Raw genomic sequence first — 22,477 nt, 5'->3', positions numbered from 1 at the left:
AGGCGTTCGGGCTGAGCAGCAGTCGCTTGGTAGGCCAAGGCCTGTAGTGGCATGGGGTTTGGTTAAAAAATCATATGAATGCCTGTCTTATACAGTAATCATTTTTAGACGCTCTTAGTCTGCACGCCAACGCCGAACATTGGCTTTAGTTGTGCCATATCTTTTTTTGGCTGCACAATTATTATTCATTTCCACGGGTTTAATGAAAATTAACTTAAAATGGTCATCATAATATCGAAGAGAACCCGATGATAATTTGCCTGCAATATGTATTCCACGCGTCTCTACAATATGATGATCCATTAGGAAAATATTTTTGCTGTCTATAAAACTGTTACCACTGGGTGAGTTGGCCATGCGGTTAGGGGTGTGCAGCTGTGAGCTTGCATCTGGGAGATGCGGGTTTGAATCCCACTGTTGGCAGCCTTGAAGATGGTTTTCTGTGGTTTTCCATTTTCACGTCCACTTTCTTTCTATTCCTAGGCCTTTCCTATCCCATTGTCGCCATAAGACCTATCTGTGTCGGTGTGACATAAAGCAAATAGCAAAAAGAAAAACTGTTACTATTACTCAGTGTCAGCTACAACCGGCCGCTACTCGCACATCTCGCTTGCCGGTTTCGGCCACCTTCAGCGGCTAGCATCCTTCTTCATGGCTAAATGGTTGGTTAGTGTGTTAACCTTTGGTCACAAGGGTCCCTGGTTCGATTCCTGGCAGGGTCGAGAATTTTAACGATTGTTGGTTAATTTTGCAGGCAGGGGGTACTGGGTGTATGTATCGTCGTCATCATCATTTCATCCTCCTCATGACGCACAGGTTGCCTATGGGCGTCAAATCAAAAGACCTGCACCTCTCTAGCCGAACATGTCCTCGGACACTCCTGGCACTAAAAGCCAAACGCCATTTCATTTCAGCAGCTAGCGATGTATAGACCTAATCGTGGACGTTGAAGATTAAGTGAACAAGTGTACTGCGCCGTGGTATGGCCATTCCGCCCTTGCGGTTTTCGTGCACATGCCTCACCGTTTCATCTTCAACTTCTTTAAAACGTCCTTGTTGCTGGCCACTGTATGCATTTTTTGTAAAGTACGCATGTTGTATGTTGTATTTTCTTGCAGCTGCAAATTATTCTACATTTCCAAGTGTTTAATAACCATTAACTAAAACTTGGCATAATATCGGCAACAACCCGTTGAAAACTTGCCAACAGTACCTGTTCCATGTCTTTAAAATACGACGATCCATCACAAAAATATTCCTGCTGTGTATAAAACTTAATTTTACCAAGTGTCAGGTACAGTAAATGCAATATAACTCTGCTACCAAGCCATGGCCTTTGTAAGATTTCAAAGGCTCGCGTGTTATGATGCCATTCTGAAGATTTGAGAATAGTTATACACTAGCCATGCATCTTGGTGGGTGTGCTGTTTACCAACTGATGAGCCCAACTTAGCACACTGGGGCAAAATGCTGGCAGCCAGGAATGAGTTAGATGGAAAATCCATAATGTTTAATAATGGACCATTTATATTGGTATTATAAATTTACTCATTTGAAACAAATATTTCAGGTTCCCTATGGGAATCAACATCTATATCATCGGCTAATAGAATGTCATTCTCTCTTCACTATTTTCTGAGATCCAGTGACATTACACAGAGGCACTGTACAACCGGTTGCCACGGCTAGCGATGTATAATGAAGCGGCGGTCGTTTATTGTCGAATTTCGTGTTTGTGCGCGCACAATGGTGAAAAGAAGCAGTGTGGTTATCACATTAGTTGCCAGTGGTGTTCATTACTGTTAGGCCACAAATGCAAGACGACTCTTTGTTTTTTCACATGAGATTCTGAGAATAAATGTCATCTTGGATTCGGAGGAATACAGTATCACTCCAGAGGATTCTGTGGCAAACATTTCAGTTTCCTTCTTCAAACAGTGTCAGCTAACCTAACTGTATATGTATCATGAAAACATTTCAAACGCATGTTGAGAAATGATAATCTCCTCGCTAAAAATTCACATGGGAATAGCCTTTACGAAATTTAACTAGACACAAGAAAATATAAACTACCGTCTGAAATCAGTGATGTACTCTGCCATATCTTGAGGTGTATCACATTCTTACTTAATTGCAGTATTCAGCATTAAAATTAAGAGATAGTTTATTCAGCCTTTATTTTTTACAAGTTAACAGCTCCTATAGGCCATGTTATTCACGCATGTATTACGAAAACATGTTATCCTCTTTCATTTCAAATTTTCTTTAGAGAACAGCAGTCGACGGTTATTACTAATCGACTCCAACATCGCTTTCGAATGTCGACGAGAGTGCTCGCAAATGCACATAGTGAGTAAACTATACCGTACCGAAGATGTTCGATCGCATTTTGTGGCAAAATTTCAGTTTTCTTACTCAGTGTCATCTATCCTAACTTAACCATACTATACGTATGATGAAAACATACTTCAAGCGCTAGTGGAGAAATGATAACCTTCTCGCTGAAAATTTACGTGCTAATACCCTTTCCGTAATTTAACCAGACGCCAGAAAATATAAACTAACTTCTGAAATCAGTGATGCATTCTGCCGTATCTGAGGTGTATCCCATTCTTACTTAATTGTAGTATTTAGTATTAAAATTAAGAGATCGTTTATTCAGCCTTTATTTTTAACGATTTAACAACTGTTATCAGACATGTTATTTATGCATTTATTACGAAAACATTTCTTTCATTTCATATTTTCTTTACGGAAGAGCAGTCGACAGGTATTACTGATTGATTACGACATCGCATTTGAATGTCTACGAGAGAGCTACCTAGTGGAGATAGCAAGGAAACTACACCAGAGGTGATCGATTGCATGCAACATAATCGCTGGGGTACATAAATATCGGCACAGGAAAAAATCGCGCACGCTTAATCATTTATAATATTGGTTGCGTCAGTGATCAGGCTAATATAATGGTCCGTTATTGGACATTATAAATTTTCCAGCTAACTCATTCTTGGTTGCCTGCGTTTCGCCCTCATGTGCTAAGTTGGGCTCGTCAGTTGGGACTTAGCACACCTCCCAAGACGCAAGGCTAGTGCATACCGTGGAGGCCAGCGCATAGGCTACTTGAAGCCACCAGCAGTGCCAATGCACTATAAGAGCTATGTCTCATTTCCAAAAATTGATGCCTGCCTGGCCATCAGATGATATAGATGTTGATTCCTATAGGGAACTTAAAATATTTGTCCTGAATGAGTAAATTTATAATACCAATTTAATGGTCCATTATTGGACATTATAAGTTTTCCAGCTAACTCATTCTTGGTTGCCTGCGTTTCGCCCTCGTGTGGTAAGTTGGCCTCCACGGTATGCACTAGTCTTGCGTCTTGGGAGGTGTGGTAAGTCCCAACTGACGAGCCCAACTTAGCACACGAGGGCGAAACGTAGGCAACCAAGAATGAGTTAGCTGGAAAATTTATAATGTCCAATAACGGACCATTATATTGGTATTATAAATTTACTCATTCAGGACAAATATTTTAAGTTCCCTATGGAAATCAACATCTATATCAAATGATAGGGCTCTCGCTGTAACCAAAGGATAATACAGTTTAATATAGGAATTTCGAGGGGAGAGAAAAAACTGTTGCTGGATCGGGGTTCTCATTATATGGCGTACTCGCTATAGCGGACTTCTACTGTATGTAGAGACACTTCACACTACTCATTGTCTCTCAAAGAATTGGGGTCTTGTCACCATCTTTTTCCATGTGGGTGTGATAACCTTTCCATAGCGTAAATATTTGTTTCCCGCACAGTGTGGGAAACGACAGGTCCATAAACTCCAAGAATACAGACAACTCCGATACAGAATTACAGTAAAGTACGCTATAACGAGTATGACATATGACGAGAATCCTGTTATGTCAGATTTTTTCCTGTCCCTTGAAAATTCCTACATTAAACTCTTTACTGTATTATCCTTCGGTTACAGCAAGAGCCCTATCGCTGACGCATCCAATATTATAAGCGATTAAGCGTGCACGATTTTTTCCTGTGCCGATGTTTGTGCACCCCAGAGATTATGTCGCGTGCGATCGTTCACCTTTGGTATAGTTTCCTCGCTATCTCCACTAGGTAGCTCTCTTATAGACATTCAAATGCGATGTAGTCAATTAGTAATACCTGTCAACTGCTCTTCCGTAAAGAAAATTTGAAGTGAAAGAGAACATGTTTTCATAATAAATGCGTAAATAACGTGTCTGATAACAGTTGTTAAATCATTAAAGGCTGAATAAACGATCTCTTAATTTTAATGCTAAATACTGCAATTAAGTAAGAACGGGATAGACCTCAAGATATGGCAGAGTGCATCATTGATTTCAGAGGTTAGTTTATATCTTCTCACGTCGGGTTAAATTTCGGAAAGGCTGTTATAATGTAAATTTATAGCTAGGTTATCATTTCTCTACTGGCACTTGAAAGTATAGTACAGTTAGTTTAGATGACTCTGTTTTAATAAGAAAACTGGAACTTTTGCCACAAAATGCGATTGATCATCTTTGGTACGGTATAGTTTTCTCGCTATGTGTACTGGCAAGCTCTCTCATAGACGTTTGAAGGCGATGTTGAAGTCTATTAGTAATATCCGTCAACTGCTGTTCTGTAAAGGAAATCAGAAATGAAAGAGATTAACATGTTTTCGTAATAAATGCTTAAATAACATGCTCAATAGCAGTTGTTAATTCGTTCAAAATAAGAGCTAAGTAAATGATCGCTTAATTTTAATACTCTACACTGAAATTAAGTAAGATTGGGATACACATCAAGACATATCAGAGTGCATCACTGATTTCAGAGGTTAGTTTATTTTCTCACGTCTGGTTAAATTAGAGGCTATTCCCATGTAAATTTATAGTGTGATATTATCAATTCTCTACTGGTGCTTGGAATATGTTTTCATGATGCATATAGTACGGTCAAGTTAGGTTAAATGACACTGTTTGAATAATAAATCTGAAACATTTGCTACAAAATTTGAACAGCATTGTTTTCTCGCTGTGTACACTTACTATCTCTCTCGTCGACATCGAAAGCAATGTCAGAGTCGATTAGTAAAACCCGTCAACTACTGTTCTCTAAAAGAAAATTCAAAATGATAGAGGATAATGCGTTTTCGTAATAAAGGTGTAAGTGACTTGGCCGATAGCAGTTATTAACTCGTGGTTACTCACGTGGTGAGCACAGCACTCGCCTCCGTAATGTATTGCTTGTTGCTGGAATATTACAAGACCTCTACTTTTGAAACTCCATGTACCTTTCAAACAGATTGGTAAGAAGGGGAGGTGTCAGTTATTTCTATTATCTTTATTAGGCGCGACAGTGTGAGCGGTGCACTCAGTAGAGAGTGGCAGTGCTACTCAATTTTGCACATTGTAGTAAGTCAAGGTTTGTCTTATGCGTGTGTTTAATATGAAATTTTTTATGTCGCGATTGTTGTTAGTAAACTCACACGAATTATAATGGCATCCACTGATCAGATAATTTTGTAGTTGGGTGAAACGTTGGAGGAAGTGGACTTCATCACCAAAAGTGGTGGTAATGAAACAGATAAAATTTACGAAAGAGATCCTAAGTGTGAAACAGTGTCTGCAGTTTCTGAGGAAGAAGAGGCACTTTCATTGATTGATGGCTCTGTTCCATTTGTTTTTAGGAAAGGATGGAATTACAAAGTGGGACCTCCTTGCTCCTGCTACAAATGTCCGAACCTGGAAACCTTCTTCCAGGAAGGATGCTGAAAAGAACAGAATTAATGGCTGTCAATGTAAAATGTTTGTTTCCTATTAAGCTGGATTATATGTTCGCGTTATTTAGTTCATACCGAATATACTCCCATGTCAAATTTGTTTAAATTTAAGCATTCGTGTTCTTAAATAGTTTGTCTGCTTCTTAGCCCGAGTTGGCCGTGCAGTTAGGGGCATGCAGCGTGAGCTTGCATCTGGGAGATAGTGGGTTCGAACCCCACTACCAGCTGCCCTGAAGATGGTTTTCCATGGTTTCCAATTTTCACACCAGGCAAATGCTGGAGCCGTATGTTAAGGCCACGGCCACTTCCTTCCCACTCCTAGGCCTTTTCTGTCCCATCGTCACAATAAGACCCATCTCTATGTCGGTGCTACGTAAAGCAAATTTTTAAAAAAAAAGAGAGAGAAAAGAAAAAAAAAGAAAGAAAATCCCCGATTCTTGATATGGGCTCAGGGATGAAGTGAAATGAATTTATATCTCGTGTTTTACGGTCGGATGCTTTTCCTGATGCCAACCTCGGTTCAGAAGCTAATGAAGACGAAATGAATGATGGTGAATAAATTTGGGTAAGCAGGTAGAAGGAATCAGCTGTGGCCTATGAATAGAAACTGAACTGGCATTTGCCTGGAAGTGTAAAAGGAAGACCATAGAAAATCCTTCTCAGGACAGCAGACAGTGGGATTTGAAACCATGCGTCTCCCAAATGCAGAGATTGGCTTCATCGCCGTAGTGTGTTAACATGCGCGGCCACTCCACTTTCTCGTATTCCTAAATAAAAATCTCAAATTGATGTATTAAAAATACCTCCATCATTATATGGGCATATCGTGGCCTTCAAACACAAAGGTGTTGCTGCGCTCACTAGCGAGTAACTGCGCATGTAAAGACCTGGCGAGTAATGCTGGGTTAACACATTAGAAATAAAGGCTGAAGCAAATGATCGCTTAATTTTAATGTTATATACTGCAATTAAGTAAGAATGTGATTCACCTCAAGATATGACGGAGTATATCACTGATTTCAGAGGTGGTTTGTATTTTCTCACGTCTAGTTAAATTTCAGAATATTCCCATGTAAATTCATAGCAAGGTGGTTATAATTTCTCTACATGCTCTTGAAATATGTTTTCATGATGCATATACGGTTAGTTTAGGCGACTCTGTTTGAAGAAGAAAACTGAAACATTTGCCACAGAGGCCTCTGGAGTGATACTATATTTTTTTCAGAATGAAATTAAACATGCTCTTTCACGTAATATAGGATGTCGATAAATATCAAACGAGTAAACCGCTGTGTGTATATCATCCACGAAATCGCAAGTTTTGAACAATCTGGTTGCGGTTTCATACAGATTTTAATGTGTAGGAGTTTTTTCCTGACTTTTACAAAAAATCTGTTATAACAACAATCCTCTATAGCAAGTAAATTTTTTGCCGTTATGAATTCTCGCTATAACGGACTTCTGCTGTACCTAAATATTTGTCTCTGTTCTCCTGATACCCCTGGAGAGCCTTTAAAGTGATGTTCAATCGGTTGGTTATCATTATTACTAACCCACACCCAGTCACTATATTTTAGTTTCATACATGGTGCTTTAGGTAAGATTTCAGTCACTCGATATGATAATCGCAATCACTGTCCTCCAAATCCAAAACACTTTCAAATAACTCAGCAATAGCATTGCTGTTACTCGCCTATACTATGCCCGGAACCATGGCTAGGAGAATGACTAACACCTGATGAAATGTTAATGCTTTCAGAGGTTACAATTTTGCAATAAATAACAGTGCAAGTTCTTAGAAGGAGAACTGTTAACAAGCCAAATTCCTGTTCTATTCATAGAAGTTTGCAAAAGGGAAAACCCTTACAGGCGTGATCACAGCGTGTGAATGTCTCGTCATTTGAGTTTAAGGCTTTGCTAGTGCTCTTGTGGATGTCACGTCAAATGAGTCGAGTGAGCAATACATTTTGAAAACTTGGTAAAACACAGTTTGCTCGAAATGTGAAATTTATACTTAAATATACTGAGGAAAAGGTGATGGGACCATATAGCCATGGGAGAAGGTATTCAGAAGGGGAACATATGCTAGACTTCTGCATAAGAAACTGTTTGGTAGTAAGAAATTAAAAAAGTTGGTCACAAGGTTATCCAATACATATGGATGAACAGAGCAAAACGGTCATTAACTACATCATTACAGAGAAATAAAGTAGACTTGTGACTTACGTCAAGGTGATTCAAAGTGACCACTGGTTATCAGTAGCACATCTGAAAGACATTAATGTACCAAATATAACAACTAAGAAATTACTTAAGATTAAAGTCTGGGAACTACAACAGATTGGAAAAAGGACAGGCTATCAGGATTGCATAAGAGGACAATTGCCTACAGAAGTAGTGAGGAGTGGTGAGGTAGAGTGGACAAGATTTAAAAACACCTTGATATTAGGAGCGGTTGAGGTTTGCAGGAAGTCAAGTGCGAGAGTAAGGGAAAAATAAACACCCTGGTGTAATGAAAGACTAAAATTCATTAGGAACATAACACAAAAAAGAATGAGATCAATAGGAATCGAAACCAGAACATGTAAGGGACGAGGGGATGATCAGAGACCTTGAGCATATTTACCAGGACAAACTGGGAGTTGGGAGTAGTAGAACAAGAGAAGATAACATGCTGCGAGAACTCTACTCAGGAAGTGGATGAATGAGCAGAAGCAATATGAAACTATTGTTCAGAGTGATTATAAATAATTGAGGATCCCACTGAAAACCTGTCCTGGAGAGAAGAGGGTGTCAGAGAGGTTCTGAGGAATCATTTTGATCCTCTATTGAACAGGTTAGAAGCAGATCAGAGAACAAGAACCAGCTGTTGTAACCTACCTAGGGGTACCTCCCATTACATGGGCAGAAACAGACTCTGCCTTTAAGAAGATGCCACAAGGGAAATTCCCAGGAATCGATGAAATCTGGCACAGATAAGATTAAAGAAGCAGGAGTCCAGAGTTTACAGTGGCTACACATGTTGCTCAATGCAGCTTGGTCCGGGCAAGTTGGTCGTGCGGTTAGGGGCGTGCAGCTGTGAGCTTACATCCGGGAGATAGTGGGTTCGAGCCCCACTGTCAGCAGCCCTGAAGATTGTTTTCCGTTGTTTCCCATTTTCACACCAGGCAAATGCGGGGCTGTACCCTAATTAAGGCCACGGCCGCTTCCTTTCCACTCCTAGCCGTTTCCTATCCCATAGTCGCCATAAGACGTATCTGTTGGTGCGACGTAGAAACCAGTTTGGAAAGATGACAAGATACCTGATGATTGGAGCAAGGGTTTCATTATTCCCCTGTCTAAGGAAGGAAATCACCAAAAATGCTCTACCAGAGAATAACACTCCTTTCTCATGGGCTTTTCTTGAAAATCTTAGAGAACAAATTGCAAATCATCTCAGAGCCTCAGTTAGAAGAGGAACAGTATGGTTTCAGGGCTAATAGGTCCACAACAGACCTAATCTTCAATGTCCATATGTTGATGGAGAAATATTGAGAAAAAGGCAAAGATCTATTAATGGTTTTCCTTGATATTGAGAAGGCATAGGACAGCATTGCAAGAGAGAAGATATGGCATTGCCTGAAAAAACAAAAAGGAATATGCCGGAGGGACTGATGAGGAAAGTTCAGATGCTGTAAAAGCACTGTACCAACTGTGTGCGATTGGGTGATGGACATTCATCCTGGTTCTAGACCAGAAATGTAGTCCAACAAGGCAGTTCACTATCCCCATTATGGATGACAATGCAAAACATAAAGAAAACCTGTGATCAACTAAATGCAGTGGCTTTCACTGATATTCCATGGGGAAGATCTGAGGAACAAGTACAGTTGAGATTCAGTGAATGGAAGGCTAAGATCCAGGAATTCAATCTTAAGCGAAGCCAGGACAGTAGTGATGGCAATAAACAGAGAGGAATGATCAGCGAACATCATGCTAGTAAACCATCTACTGGAAAGTGTGGAAAACTTTACATACCTTGGCATTGTAATTTCTCGAGATGCACTAGCCACAAAGGTGATGGTGAATCAAGTGCAGAAGAGCTATAATACCAATATAATTGTTCTGTTATTGGACATTATAAATTTTCCAGCTAACTTACTCCTGGTTGCTAGCGTTTCGCCCCAGTGTGCTAAGTTGGGCTCATCAGTTGATAAATAACACACTACCAAGACGCATGGCACATACCATTTAGGCCACTGCATAGGCTACTTGGAGACACCATTTACTCATTCAGGAAAAGTATTTCACGTTCTGCAGAAGAGCTCTCGCTTTTACCAGCAAGTACAAACATGTCTCTGGGATCCCAAAGTACCAATAAAATCAAAGCTAGTGATGTTCAGTCAGTACTTAATACCAATCTTAACATATGGTATCAAAACGTGCACCCTCACTAAGAAGTACTCGCCTGAAATGAAGTTCTTAAAGTCCACAATTATTAAAACAAAGGTGGACAAGTTAAGGGATGACATGGTTAGAAAGGAAGCTGGGAATGAGACATCATTGTTAGATCGGGTCAGCCTGTTCAGATTGAGGTGGTTCAGGCATGTGACGAGGATGGAGCCAGCAAGGACAGGTAATGTTAATTTGGAGAGATGTGGCGGGAAAACAGATGGTGGGAAGACCACGAACCCACTGAATGGTGGACATCACGAAGATGGACAATGTAGATCGGAGAAAGACATTGGAGGACATCATTAACAACAGAATGTATCTCAAGAAGACAGAGTGGAAGAGACTTGCCAATGATACCTTGCAAACTGGAACTATAAAATTTACTTACTTTACACCAAGATATTTGTGCACCATTGATTGAACTTCTTGCAAATGCTGTTGGCTTTTACATTACAAAATTGTCTTTGTAAAATGCTGTTGGCTGTTAAGCTGAAATAACCAGAGTTCGCCAAAGCAGCTCTGTAATGTATTTGGGGTCCTACCAAGATTGTTAATGCTTACAAGATATTTCAGTAAATACAACTTAATTGTAATTGACAGGAGAGCTTGATTGACAGTTACGCTTTATGGTTTCCTTTAGCAGTGTCACTGACTCGTGAACGTGATTAAAGGTTTTATTATTCTACATTTCATCAATATCAGTTTCTTTTTGTTCTGTTATGCTTAAGCTTGTATCAATTATTTAAAATGAATGTACAATTTTATTATACTCGATGCATTTTTAAAATTATTTTATTACCTCTATGAAATTGAGAATTTATTTTCACATTAATATTATCAGTTGACATTATCTATTATCTACACAGTACTGCCATAAGTTCTGTTAGTAATATCTAAACGCGCTGTAGTATGTTCATTGTCAATGAAGAAGCGTGGCAATGCTTTATGTCATTGTCTACAAGGCCACCTTCAGGGCGGTACGATCTGACGAGGTCAACAGTTGCAACCGTTTGTTCAAACGGTGATATTATCCGAAACACAAATCTTTCATTGATACTGAGAGGTTTCAGCACAGAAAAAAATTCTTTAGCTCGCATTCCACAACATAATAATGCCAATAAAACAATGTGATTCTCATACACTCCCCACTCCATCTTTCACCACTGCCTGCTGTTGGCACACTGCAAGGCGGTTACTGGCTAAGGCAGATCCTACAGAAACAAATTCATTTATTGCTCACTTGCACATTCATATACATGCAGGCACACACAGATTACAAAGCAGATGAAGTAGACCAAAAACTCCACAAACTCTCCAGTGAATATCAGGAAAATAATGTAATGTTTTTTCAGTGCTTGGGAAATATATTGGTTTGATAATGTAGAGGAGTAATTTAATACTTCTATTTTTTTTTTTCATCCTATCTTGGATTCATCTTATTAGCAAATAATGCAACTAATATTAATGATGTAGTCCAAAGTTTGCTTGGTTGCCACTTCTCAATATAAGATTTACATAGATTGAATTAATATGTTGGTTATTTTGAACATTCTCTGAGATTGGTTGTAGTACTTTCATGGAAAATCTGTCCATTTAGCATCTTAGTGTTTTGGGTGTGTATCATTTTCCACTAAATGACATATGGAAATCAAATTGAAACAGAGCTGGTTCCCCCTGAAAAGAAAATGTTTCTAGTATGGTATTTAAAAACACATATTTCTAAAACTGATAACCTAGATTTATTACTTGTAACTCTGTTTGCAGGAGAATTTGGTGTCTATCTGGTATCTGATGGCAGTTCTAAGCCGTATCGATGCAAGATTAAGGCCCCAGGATTTGCACACTTGGCAGCTGTAGATAAAATTGGCAAACATCATATGTTAGCTGATATTGTTGCTATTATTGGTTAGTATTGTTTGTTTTTTTCATCTTTTATTTAATGAAGAGAGGTTTTATATTTCTATCTAGGGAATTTGTTTTATTTTAAGTATAGATCAATATTCAAAAGTGGTCAACTTATTGTCCTTGCAAGTTCCATGTCGTATATTCATCTGCCTTACAATGTGAAGAGAGAACACACTGTTGTGCATCATTATCATACTGCCCGATTTTTAATTCATTACTAACAAACATGATGGTGGGCATAATCAGCTTTATGAACCTGACAGAAAAGACTGAAGTGGTGGATTTTATGGAGAAGGAGGGTATATAAATGATGGGATTGAGCGATGTTAACCCTTTTGCTCTCAGGCTATCTTCACCAGTCAAGCCCAAAACACTCAGACCATTTTTCATGATTATGCATGTTAAAATGTAAAAAAAATGCCATGAAAGAAATCCCCAGATACAAAATTGAAAAAATCACAATAATTCACTACTCAATATAGATTTAGGAAAAAAATACCCCAAAATTATTCATTACTACAAAAAAATGAAAATTAGAAAATATATTACAAAAAAAGAAAAATCAGTTTTCAAATACTAAAAAAGTAATGTGTTCTTTAGTAGTATTGTTGTTCAGTCATTCTGAAAAAAGGAGCGTTTAATTCTGTATAACATGATATAATTTTGTTTTTTGTATTCTTATTTAGTCATGAGTTATAGCACCTGTCGTAAACAACTGTACACGTACCTTCTGGAGTCAGCATTTGTGTTTTGGAAAACATTCTCCAATCATCACTGCCTGTAAAATCCGAATCACTCTTCTTTTTTTATCTACAGATTTTCACACACTTGTGGGGTTGCGGGTGCGAACTGTGTCGCACGTGTGGATTTGGCTCTGTTTTGTGGCTGGATGCCCTTGCTGACACAACCCTATATGGAGGGATGTAATCACTATCGTGTGTTTCTGTGGTGGTTTGTAGTATAGTGTGTTGTCTGAATATGAAGAGGAAAGTGTTGGGACAAACACAAACATCCAGTCCCCGGGTCAGAAGAATTAATCAAAGGTGATTAAAATCGCCAACCTGGCCGCGAATCACACCCGGCCCTCTGAACCGAAGGCCTCAACGCTGACCATTCAGCCAATGAGTCGGACTAAAATCCGAATCACTATCGGCTAAAAAAGTCACTGTCATCGTCTGAAGCATCTAAATAATCCAAAACATTGGAATTATTTGGCCTTGAACTTGGGCCAGCCATTTTAAAAAATTAGGCCTACTCGTGGCACGAAAATCTAATAACACGACTAAACTTCACTTGAGAACACCGATAAATGTTGAATATAAACAAAATATAATCAATAATAACCTACTATTAAAATAGAAACAATAAAACGAAGGAAATCACGTATTTTGAAGCTTAAAGGAGACTGTACTCGCAAGCAGCACACTTCAACTCGCCATGCGGTAAACATACGCGGTTTGATAACTTCATTTGTTCCAAACAGATGAGCTTAGTGCCTCTATCTCTCGAGAAAAGTGTAAACTAAATCCAGTAGCTACTATTGCCGTCTTTTCCTGACATCTAGGAGTCCATTAAGGTACTAATACAGCCATCCGAACACAGAGCCAATAGATCGGCACGCTGAGTGTTTTAAGCAATACTGCTCGAGCCAATAGATCGGCTCACTGAGCATATAAGCGTTAAGTGGAAGGGGAAAGGAAAGAAGAGAATGCGGGAAAGATATACACTATACTGGAATGCTGGCCGAGAGGCAAAAAGGTGGAGTGGACCTGATAATTTTGAAACAGCTGGAGGAGTATGTGGATATAGTTGAGTACATCAGCGACAGGATAATCAAAATTAGACTGCGAATGAGGAACGAAGTGAAGAACTTCAAACAAGTGTATGCACCGCAGACGGGGAACTAAGAGGAGAATATTGAGGAATTCCTGGAGAAACTAGAAAGGGAGATAACTCATGTGGAAGTGATTATCATGGGGGATTTAAATGCACAGGTAAGAAATGTGACAAGGAAAGGGAGAATTAATTAGACCCTATGGATATGGGAGAAGGAATGAAGGGGAGAGGCTAGTCAAGTTTTGAGAGAGGAATGGAATGATTGTGGGCAACACATGGTTGCAGAAGAAAAACAGCTGGAAAATTACAAGGTATGGGTGGGGTCACAGAAGAATAAAATCAGTACTTGATTACTTACTGGTGGAAAGAACTAATTGCAGACAGTTGATATATGCAACAGCTTTACCAGGAGAAGCATTTGATGGAGATCTTAGAGTTGTAATAAAAATAACAGTGAGGAATATGGAAAAATTAAAGGAGATAAGAGCTAGTAAAATAAACTTGTGGGAATTAAAAGATAAAGTTGTACAGGAAGAACTTCTCGAGTGACTGAAACAACAAATTCCAGTTACTGAAATAGAAAATGTGGAAGATAAATGGTCAGACTTCGAAAGAGTATTTGTAAGTGGGGCAGTGTGTGCGTTGGTGGTGATTATTGTTTTAAAAAGTATTACTAGGCAACCATCCTCTATATAGCACTAATCAGAGAGAAAAAATGGAAGGGATTGGACACTTCGGAAAATGGAGTTATTTGCCAAGGAAAGACAAGGGCCACGAAGGGCGTGAAAACGAGACTCCGTAGGCCTCCATGTGTATTGCCGTCGGGATCGGAAGAGAACAAGAGTTGATCAAGGGAGGTCGCATAGGATGAATGGAAGTGAGGAGACTGGCACGTCTCATTGGCGTGTTCTTGTGGTAGAACATCAAGAGTGAAAGAAAAAGAGACACCGTACTGGAATGAGAACATGAGAGAAACAGTGAAAGAAAAGAAAGCATGGCAAGAATGGAATAGAGATAGAGAGAAGAAATCAAAAGGATGTATCTTGATAGTAAAAGGAAATGTAAAAAATTGGTAAGAGAAGAATAAAGGTTGGGAAGAATTTACACGAAAGATGGAAACAGATGGAGCTGGCAGTAAAAGAATGATGTATGGAATCATACGAAGTAATAGGAAAGAAAGAGTTTATACAAAGCTGAAGAAAGTGGAGAGTTGATAACAGATCCAGAACAAATATAGAAGAGTTGTAAGGAGTATTTCGATATACTGCTGAATGTGAGGAATTGTGCAGAGGAGACGGTAGTAATATGGTGTGATGACTCAACAGTAGATGATGATATAACTATGTTAGAAGTAGAATTAGCAGGCCATAAAATGAAAATGAGAAAGGCACCCAGGATGGATGAAGTTAATGTAGAAATGATTAAGGCTGTTAGACTATAAGGCTGCTTGACCTGTTAGACTATAATGGGTGTACATATTGTTAAAGTGCACATGGAAGCAGAAACTTGTACCGGAAAACTGGGATTAATAATAAAGCACCTGTCTTTCAGAAAGGGGACAAAAAGTGGTAACTATAGGGGATGTATCTTAAAAGCTTTCCAGTCTGTCGAATACACAGGTTAAACATAAATATTATACTATAACATAGCTGTAAAAAAAGCACATTATTAAACAAGGAATAAAAATCATCATCATCATAACTGTACAGTTCCATTTTCCCAGGTACTGTTAATGAGCCTCTTCCATTTCTTCCTCTCCATATACAACTTGTCATGGAGAACATCATCCACTGTCCATCCTCTGGCAACTAGATCAACCGTGATCATGTCCATCCATCTTCCTGCAGCTCTTTTCCCGTCCATCTGTCTGTCCAAATTTATTCTGGCTGTTCTTGTAGGCTCCACCGTAGTCTGGATATGCCGATTCTGTCTAATAGGGATGTCTTTATTCCGGCTTCTTTCCTCACCTCCTCATTTCTTAACTTGTCTATCTTGGTCTTCTGGATGGTGGGTCTAAGAAATTTCATCGCTGATGCTTGCAGTCTTGATGAATCTCTTTTTGTGAGGGTGCGCGCTTCAATACCATAGGTCAATATTGGTATGAAATAGCTGTTAAACATCATCAATTTGGCCGGATTTGGAATCGTGTCGTCCCATAAGTGTTCTTACTTGTTGGTAGAATTCTGATCCCTTTTGCACTCTGTAATTTCCTTTGTGACCAAATTATCACTGGAGATTACATTTCCAAGGTAAGGAAAACTATCCCTCCTAGTTTTACACTTGCTGGACACCCTTCTCTGTTGACTGCCATCACCACTGTCTTGGTCTTGCTGATGTTGAGGTTATATTCCTGGAACTGGGATTTCCATACGTTGAATCTGGTCTGTACTTCCTCTTCTTTTACTCCCCAGATCATGGTACCATTAGCAAAGGCCACTGCATTCAGTTCACCTAACTTTTCCTTGACGTTCTTCATTACATTGTCATAACAGTGATGAACAGTAGCGGGGACAGTGCACTTCCTTGCTGAACTCCAGTCTTGGTCTCCAACCATGATGATCGACCTTCCCCAATTTGTACACAGCTAGTACAGTCTTTGTACAACATCTGAATTTTCGTTACCAGTCCTTCCGGCAAATTTATTTTTCTAAGGCACTCCCAGATCTTATATCTTATAACACTATCATAGGCCTTTTCTATATCTAGGAATACTAAATGGAATAAAGTACACACTATTAATAATAATGTGGTTTTTTACAGGTATGTTATAGTGTAATATTTATATTTTAATTGTTTGTTCAACAGACCGGAAATCTTTAAGTAACATTTAACTGAGTCAGCACTGGAAAGTATTTCTTCCTTCGTAACATACTATAGAGGAATCACACTCTTATCAAGTGGCAAGAATACTGGAAAGAATGTTAGAGATGAGAGAACAAGAGTAGAAAACTTTTAAAAGCTCTGCTCCATCTTATTTGTCTACTTATGTCATTCCATGCCAACTCTCCAATGACAGCTCAAAACATACCACATAACAAGTGCTCGAGATTTTTTGAGGATAAATTCCACCGTTGCAATACTTAAAACTATTTTATTCCTTTTTAGAACAGCATCAAAGGGACATGTTTTGTCTCTTTGTAGGAGACCATCTTCAGCTAAAAAGTGAAGATAGTAAAGAAATACATAAATTTCTAAAAATCTCTCAACTATTTCTAAAATGACACGTCTAATCTTCTTGAGTTATAAAATAAGAATTCAAGTTAAATGCCATAGTTCAAGAGACCTGCATATTTTAAAATCAAAAGGCATTTATTTTTAATGATCTAAAAAGCCATAATGTGGGTCTTCAGAGATCATAAATTTAAAATGAGACTGCAAGGTATAAAATTGGTTACATTGCCTTTTGGATCATAGGGGTAGTTCTCTTTAAACTCTGTAAATGCTCAGTTACGCTGAATGATAGCCCAACACTTAGTTGATGAGTTATTATTCTTGATGTTGTAATACTAAATTTTGAAGTTACGTTTAAATTAGTTGAAACTTCTCTCGAAGGCCTTCTCAAAATCAATGAAAGTCAAGTAGAGGGTGTTCTGCCATTCTGCACTTTGTTCCAAGATGATTCTCAGAGTGTTTATGAGATCGACACAGCTACGGTGTTTACGAAAACCAGCCTGTACCCTTCTAAGGCACAATTCCACAACATCCTTCACCCGCTCTAAAATGATCCTTGAAAGCATCTTACTTGGTACCGACAACAATGTAATTCCTCTCCAATTATCACACTTAGTAATATCCCCTTTCTTTGGTATCTTAACAATCAGGCCTTTCTTCCATTCAGCTGGTAGCTTTTCTTCATTCCAGATCCTTTCCAACAGAGGGTGCAATAATTTTTTCGAGGTCTCAATATCTGCTTTTAAGTATTTCTGGCACGATATTATCCATACCGGGTGCTTTTCCAGTTCTTATCTGTTTCAAGGCCTTCTCTATTTCTGAACAGGTTGGAGGATGTACATTTATTCTTGGGTCACTATCTACTGGTTCCATTTGTTGGTTACCATTCTGTTCTATATCTCTATTGAGCAACTCTGAGAAATGTTCCTTCCATCTCTGTAGTTGTTCTTCCCGGGTGGTCAGTGGGTGGTCAGTAGTTCACCTCTCTTGTTTTTAACGGGTTTATTCCTGATAAATCGTCTCCTTGACAGTTTCTTTGTGATACTATACAATTCCTTAGTATCTCCCCTTGCTGATGCCTCTTCTGCCATTCGTGCTTGTTCATCTACCCACTGTATATGATCTTTTCTTACACTTTTCTTCACACACTTATCAGCTTCCATATATTCCTTTTGTGCTGCGGCTTTCTGTTGTCTTGTTTTACACATATTAATCTTTGCCTTAACTAGCTTTCTAGCCTCTATTTTTTTCCAAATATCATCAGACATTCATTCCTTCTTGAGATAATTGTGAAATCCAAGCACCTTCTCACTAACATCTAAATATGTGTCCTTGACTTTCTTCAATGATAATTCAACATCCATCATAAGTTCTGGTTCAACAGCAAGAGCTTCAAAGCGGTTTCTTAATTCTATCTGGAATTATTTCCTTTTACTTTCATCTTGCAATTTACCTGAATCAAATTTCTTGTTTCGCCTTTCAAATTTCCTTCCACTTGCCACAATTTTCATTCTAAACTCTGCAACTACCAGGTGATGATCACTTCCAATATCTACCCCTCTTTTATTTCTAACATCAGTCAATGATCTTCTAAACTTTCTACTTATGGCGATGTGGTCTATCTGGTTTTCTGTAACCTGATCTGGCAACACCCATGTAATCTTATGGCATCATTTATGAGGGAATAAAGTGCCACCCACTACCAAATCACGGCTAGCGCAGAAATCAATGAAAAGCTCCCCATTTTCATTACAGTCACAAACTCCATGCACTCCCATAATTTGTTCCAGTCCCTCATTGTTAGAACCAACTTTTGCATTTAAATCCCCCCATCACAATAATAATATCTCTCTTTCCCACTTTCTTAATAGTCTCATTTAGCTGGCAGTAGAATTCTTCCTTTTTTTCAATCTCTGACATTTCTGTGGGAGCATAACACTGGATCACAGTCACATTGCGAGCCCAGATCTTGAGTCAAGCTGTCATCAGTCTTTCTGAGATGGGTTTCCAATCAAGGAGGCTCCTCCTTGCAGTTTCATTCATTAGCAATCCTACACCTTCTCTATGTTCTGCATCCTTCCCCATTTGCCCAGAATACAGAAATGTGCACCTATTAAGAGTCTGTATTTCTCCAAAGTCTGGCCACCGTACTTCACTTAATCCAAGGATATCCAGCCTGTATTCCTCTATCACTTTAGCCACTTGCTTCAATTTACTGCTCTCTCTCAAGGTTCTGACATTCCAAAAACCTATTCTCGTTTTCCGTTTCATGCCAAAAGTCGTCAACTTATTATCCATCCGGTTGTGTTTCACTTCAGTTTCTTTAATAGTTTATATTTAAGGCTGTGCGAGTTATTAGCCCACAGCAACCAGAGCTTGGTGGTGGGACTGCCACCTAATCCTCCAAGCCTGCTGTTTTCTGTAGGGGTTGTCTCCCTTAGCCTTTGAAGATCCCTCTTCACCCCAAGGCAGTGGTTCCCCATGTTTCTTTAAACCCCACGGGAAGAGGGTTGCCTTGTCTGCCAGATTTGCCGTTCCAAAAGTATCTTTTTCCGCCGCATCTGCCATTGAGGACTTCACCAGAGCCCCGTTAGCCGTCACTTTTCAGGGTTCCTGTAGGGCCTTCACAGCTACCGTAGCGGTCATGAGGCACACACAGTCCCCGCTGTACATCACCCCTGCAGGCAATCCCTTACTTCATGCCGTTGCCCACCTCCCGCGACGCGGATGAGGGGTTGGACTTATGGGACGCGGAATCGCCAGTGTTCGCAGATTATGTTTCTCCACACACTGTCTGTTACGTGATATTGTGGCGTTCCTTAAAACGCAGAATACAAAAGAATTATGATTTTCACTCAAACATAGCACATATGAAGCACACTGTAGACAATTCTAAGTGATTCAAAGTGTGAAAACCCACCCCTGCACGTTCCGTAAGACACGTTCTTTCATGACACAGAGAAATTTTGAATTTAAATTACTATACTTTTTTTTAAATTGTAAAAGCCATTTTGAATTAAAAGTCTGAATTTCGGTAATGGGGCCGACATTCTTCAAATTATGAATTATCCATATTTCAAATGAAACTATGTAAATAACATACAAAACCGTACCTCATGTTTCCGGGAACAAAAGCTTTTTTGAATTAGGCGAGATTTTGACTTAACCGATTTTGAATTATCAAGGTTCTACTCTCCTTACTTCCGCACCTTTCTCTCTTTGGCCCGGCCAAATTGTGTGCGGTCTTGTATTGGACTATGAACAGCTGATCGTCTGCTGGGAGTAGCAAGGGTGTGAGCGAAAGCAAGAGGGAGGGTTTGATGGGAAAGTGAAAGGAGAAAGGGGGCAGAAAGGCTACGCGTATTTGTTGTAATTTTTTCAAAAACATATATTACTCTCCTCATGAAGAATATTGAGGGGTTTCTGAAGTTTCATTTAAGTTACCACTTGGGATAGTCCTTTGATGTACATTAATAAAGATATTCTCATCTATATTTAAAAGATCACCTTTACTGGCTATTTTGAGAGTGGACAAGTCTTCTTTTGTATAGCTTAAAATGAATGATGAATTTGTAAATTACCGGGCGAGTTGGCCGTGCGCGTAGAGGCGCGCGGCTGTGAGCTTGCATCCGGGAGATAGTAGGTTCGAATCCCACTATCGGCAGCCCTGAAGATGGTTTTCCGTGGTTTCCCATTTTCACACCAGGCAAATGCTGGGGCTGTAACTTAATTAAGGCCACGGCCGCTTCCTTCCAACTCCTAGGCCTTTCCTATCCCATCGTCGCCATAAGACCTATCTGTGTCGGTGCTACGTAAAGCCCCTAGCAAAAAAAAAAAAAAAAAAAAAAAAAAAAACTGTAAATTTTGTCCTGGTATTAATACTATCATGATTGTAGAATATGGTAGAGCTATTGTTAACTGTTTTAAATGCTACATTAAGATTCTGCTTCTTGAATATATTCGTGACCTGATAAATATTTTCATTGTTGAAAATGAAAGTGACTTAGTTTCCTTTTTCTATTTGGACTGCCTAATAAGGGTAGATGAAGGTTTGTTGTTAATTCTGTTGACACTTTTAAGGATATATAGGAGAGGGCATATAAGTCTCTGGTAAGACCCCAACTAGAATATGGTTCCAGGGTATGGAACCCTCACCAGGATTACTTGATTCAAGAACTGGAAAAAATCCAAAGAAAAGAAGCTTGATTTGTTCTGGGTGATTTCCAACAAAAGAGTAGCATTACAAAAATGTTGCAAAGTTTGGGCTGGGAAGAACTGCGAGAAAGAAGACAAGCTGCTCGACTAAGTGGTGTTTTTGACATTTTTTACATGCTCTATTGGTGAAAAATATCTAATTCCCTCCTTGGGAATTTAGAATTTTCCATTAAGTGGTATGTTCCAAGCTGTCAGCAGGGAAATGGTGTGGAATGACATTAGTAGAAGAATAAGTTTGAGTGGCATCTTTAAAAGTAGGAAAGATCACAATATGAAGGTAAAGTTGGAATTCAAGAGGCCAAATTGGGGCAAATATTAATTTATCGGAAGGGGAGTTAGGGATTGGAATAACTTACCAAGGGAGATGTACAATAAATTTCCAATGTCATTGAAATCATTCAAGAAAATGCTAGGAAAATAACAGCTAGGGAATCTGCTGCCTGGGCGACCGTCCTAAATGCAGATCAGTATTGATTGATTGATCAAATAACTTTTTAAATCCATTCTTGCTAGCTCAGTTGTAAGTCATGTTCATCTCTTTTACAGTTATTTGCCACTGAAGGAATATTGTGTGCTCTATGGACGAGGATGAAGAAAATCCTGTTTTATTTTGTCAGATTTCTAAAAATGCCATGAATGAGTTTATCATTAATTCTGGTAATGGTTAAATCTAGGAAGTTCAAGGATTTCCTAATTCCAGTGTTAATAATGAAATTAATTTATTGTAACATACCACATAGTCGAGCATTTCGTCTCCTTACTCCCAAGTCTTTCCAGTTCAAACTCTGCAACATGTTCATAAAAACCAGAACACCTTGAAAGACTAGAGTTAGGAAGTTCATATTCACAGGACATGTGCATTATTACGTTATGAAGAAATGATCAGCATTTGAACTATGTCGGCTCTCAGGTTCGAGGTCCACATCGATATCTTGGCACACCACCAACGACTGGTCAAATGTGCCTGCGGCTCTCGTCTCTATAAACCGAAGGTATAACCGATCAGTGTGACTTGAGCAGACATGCAGGATGCCTCGCAGATGTATGTGAGAACCGTACTGTCAAATCAGTGAGTTTGTAAGAGGGCGCATTATTGACATCAGAGAACGTTAT

General features: G+C 39.0%; 1 protein-coding gene across 2 annotated transcripts in view; it reads left to right on the top strand.

Annotated features, from left to right (window-relative positions):
* LOC136867658 (NADH-ubiquinone oxidoreductase 49 kDa subunit) overlaps positions 1–22,477 on the top strand; it is a 127,847-nt gene that overhangs the window by 99,487 nt on the left and 5,883 nt on the right. The window contains exon 9 of one of the 2 annotated variants that reach the window (XM_067144720.2): positions 12,002–12,142. In XM_067144720.2, coding sequence (XP_067000821.1) covers positions 12,002–12,142 — 141 coding nt within the window. Of the gene's footprint in view, positions 1–12,001; positions 12,148–22,477 lie in introns of those variants that run through there. The other variant, XM_067144721.2, reaches the window with a different exon arrangement.

This window comes from Anabrus simplex, chromosome 1 (genome assembly GCF_040414725.1).
Source record: "Anabrus simplex isolate iqAnaSimp1 chromosome 1, ASM4041472v1, whole genome shotgun sequence".
NCBI lineage: Eukaryota > Metazoa > Arthropoda > Insecta > Orthoptera > Tettigoniidae > Anabrus > Anabrus simplex.
The sequence above is the reverse complement of the archived record's forward strand: the minus strand, read 5'-3'. Positions and strand labels throughout refer to the sequence as shown.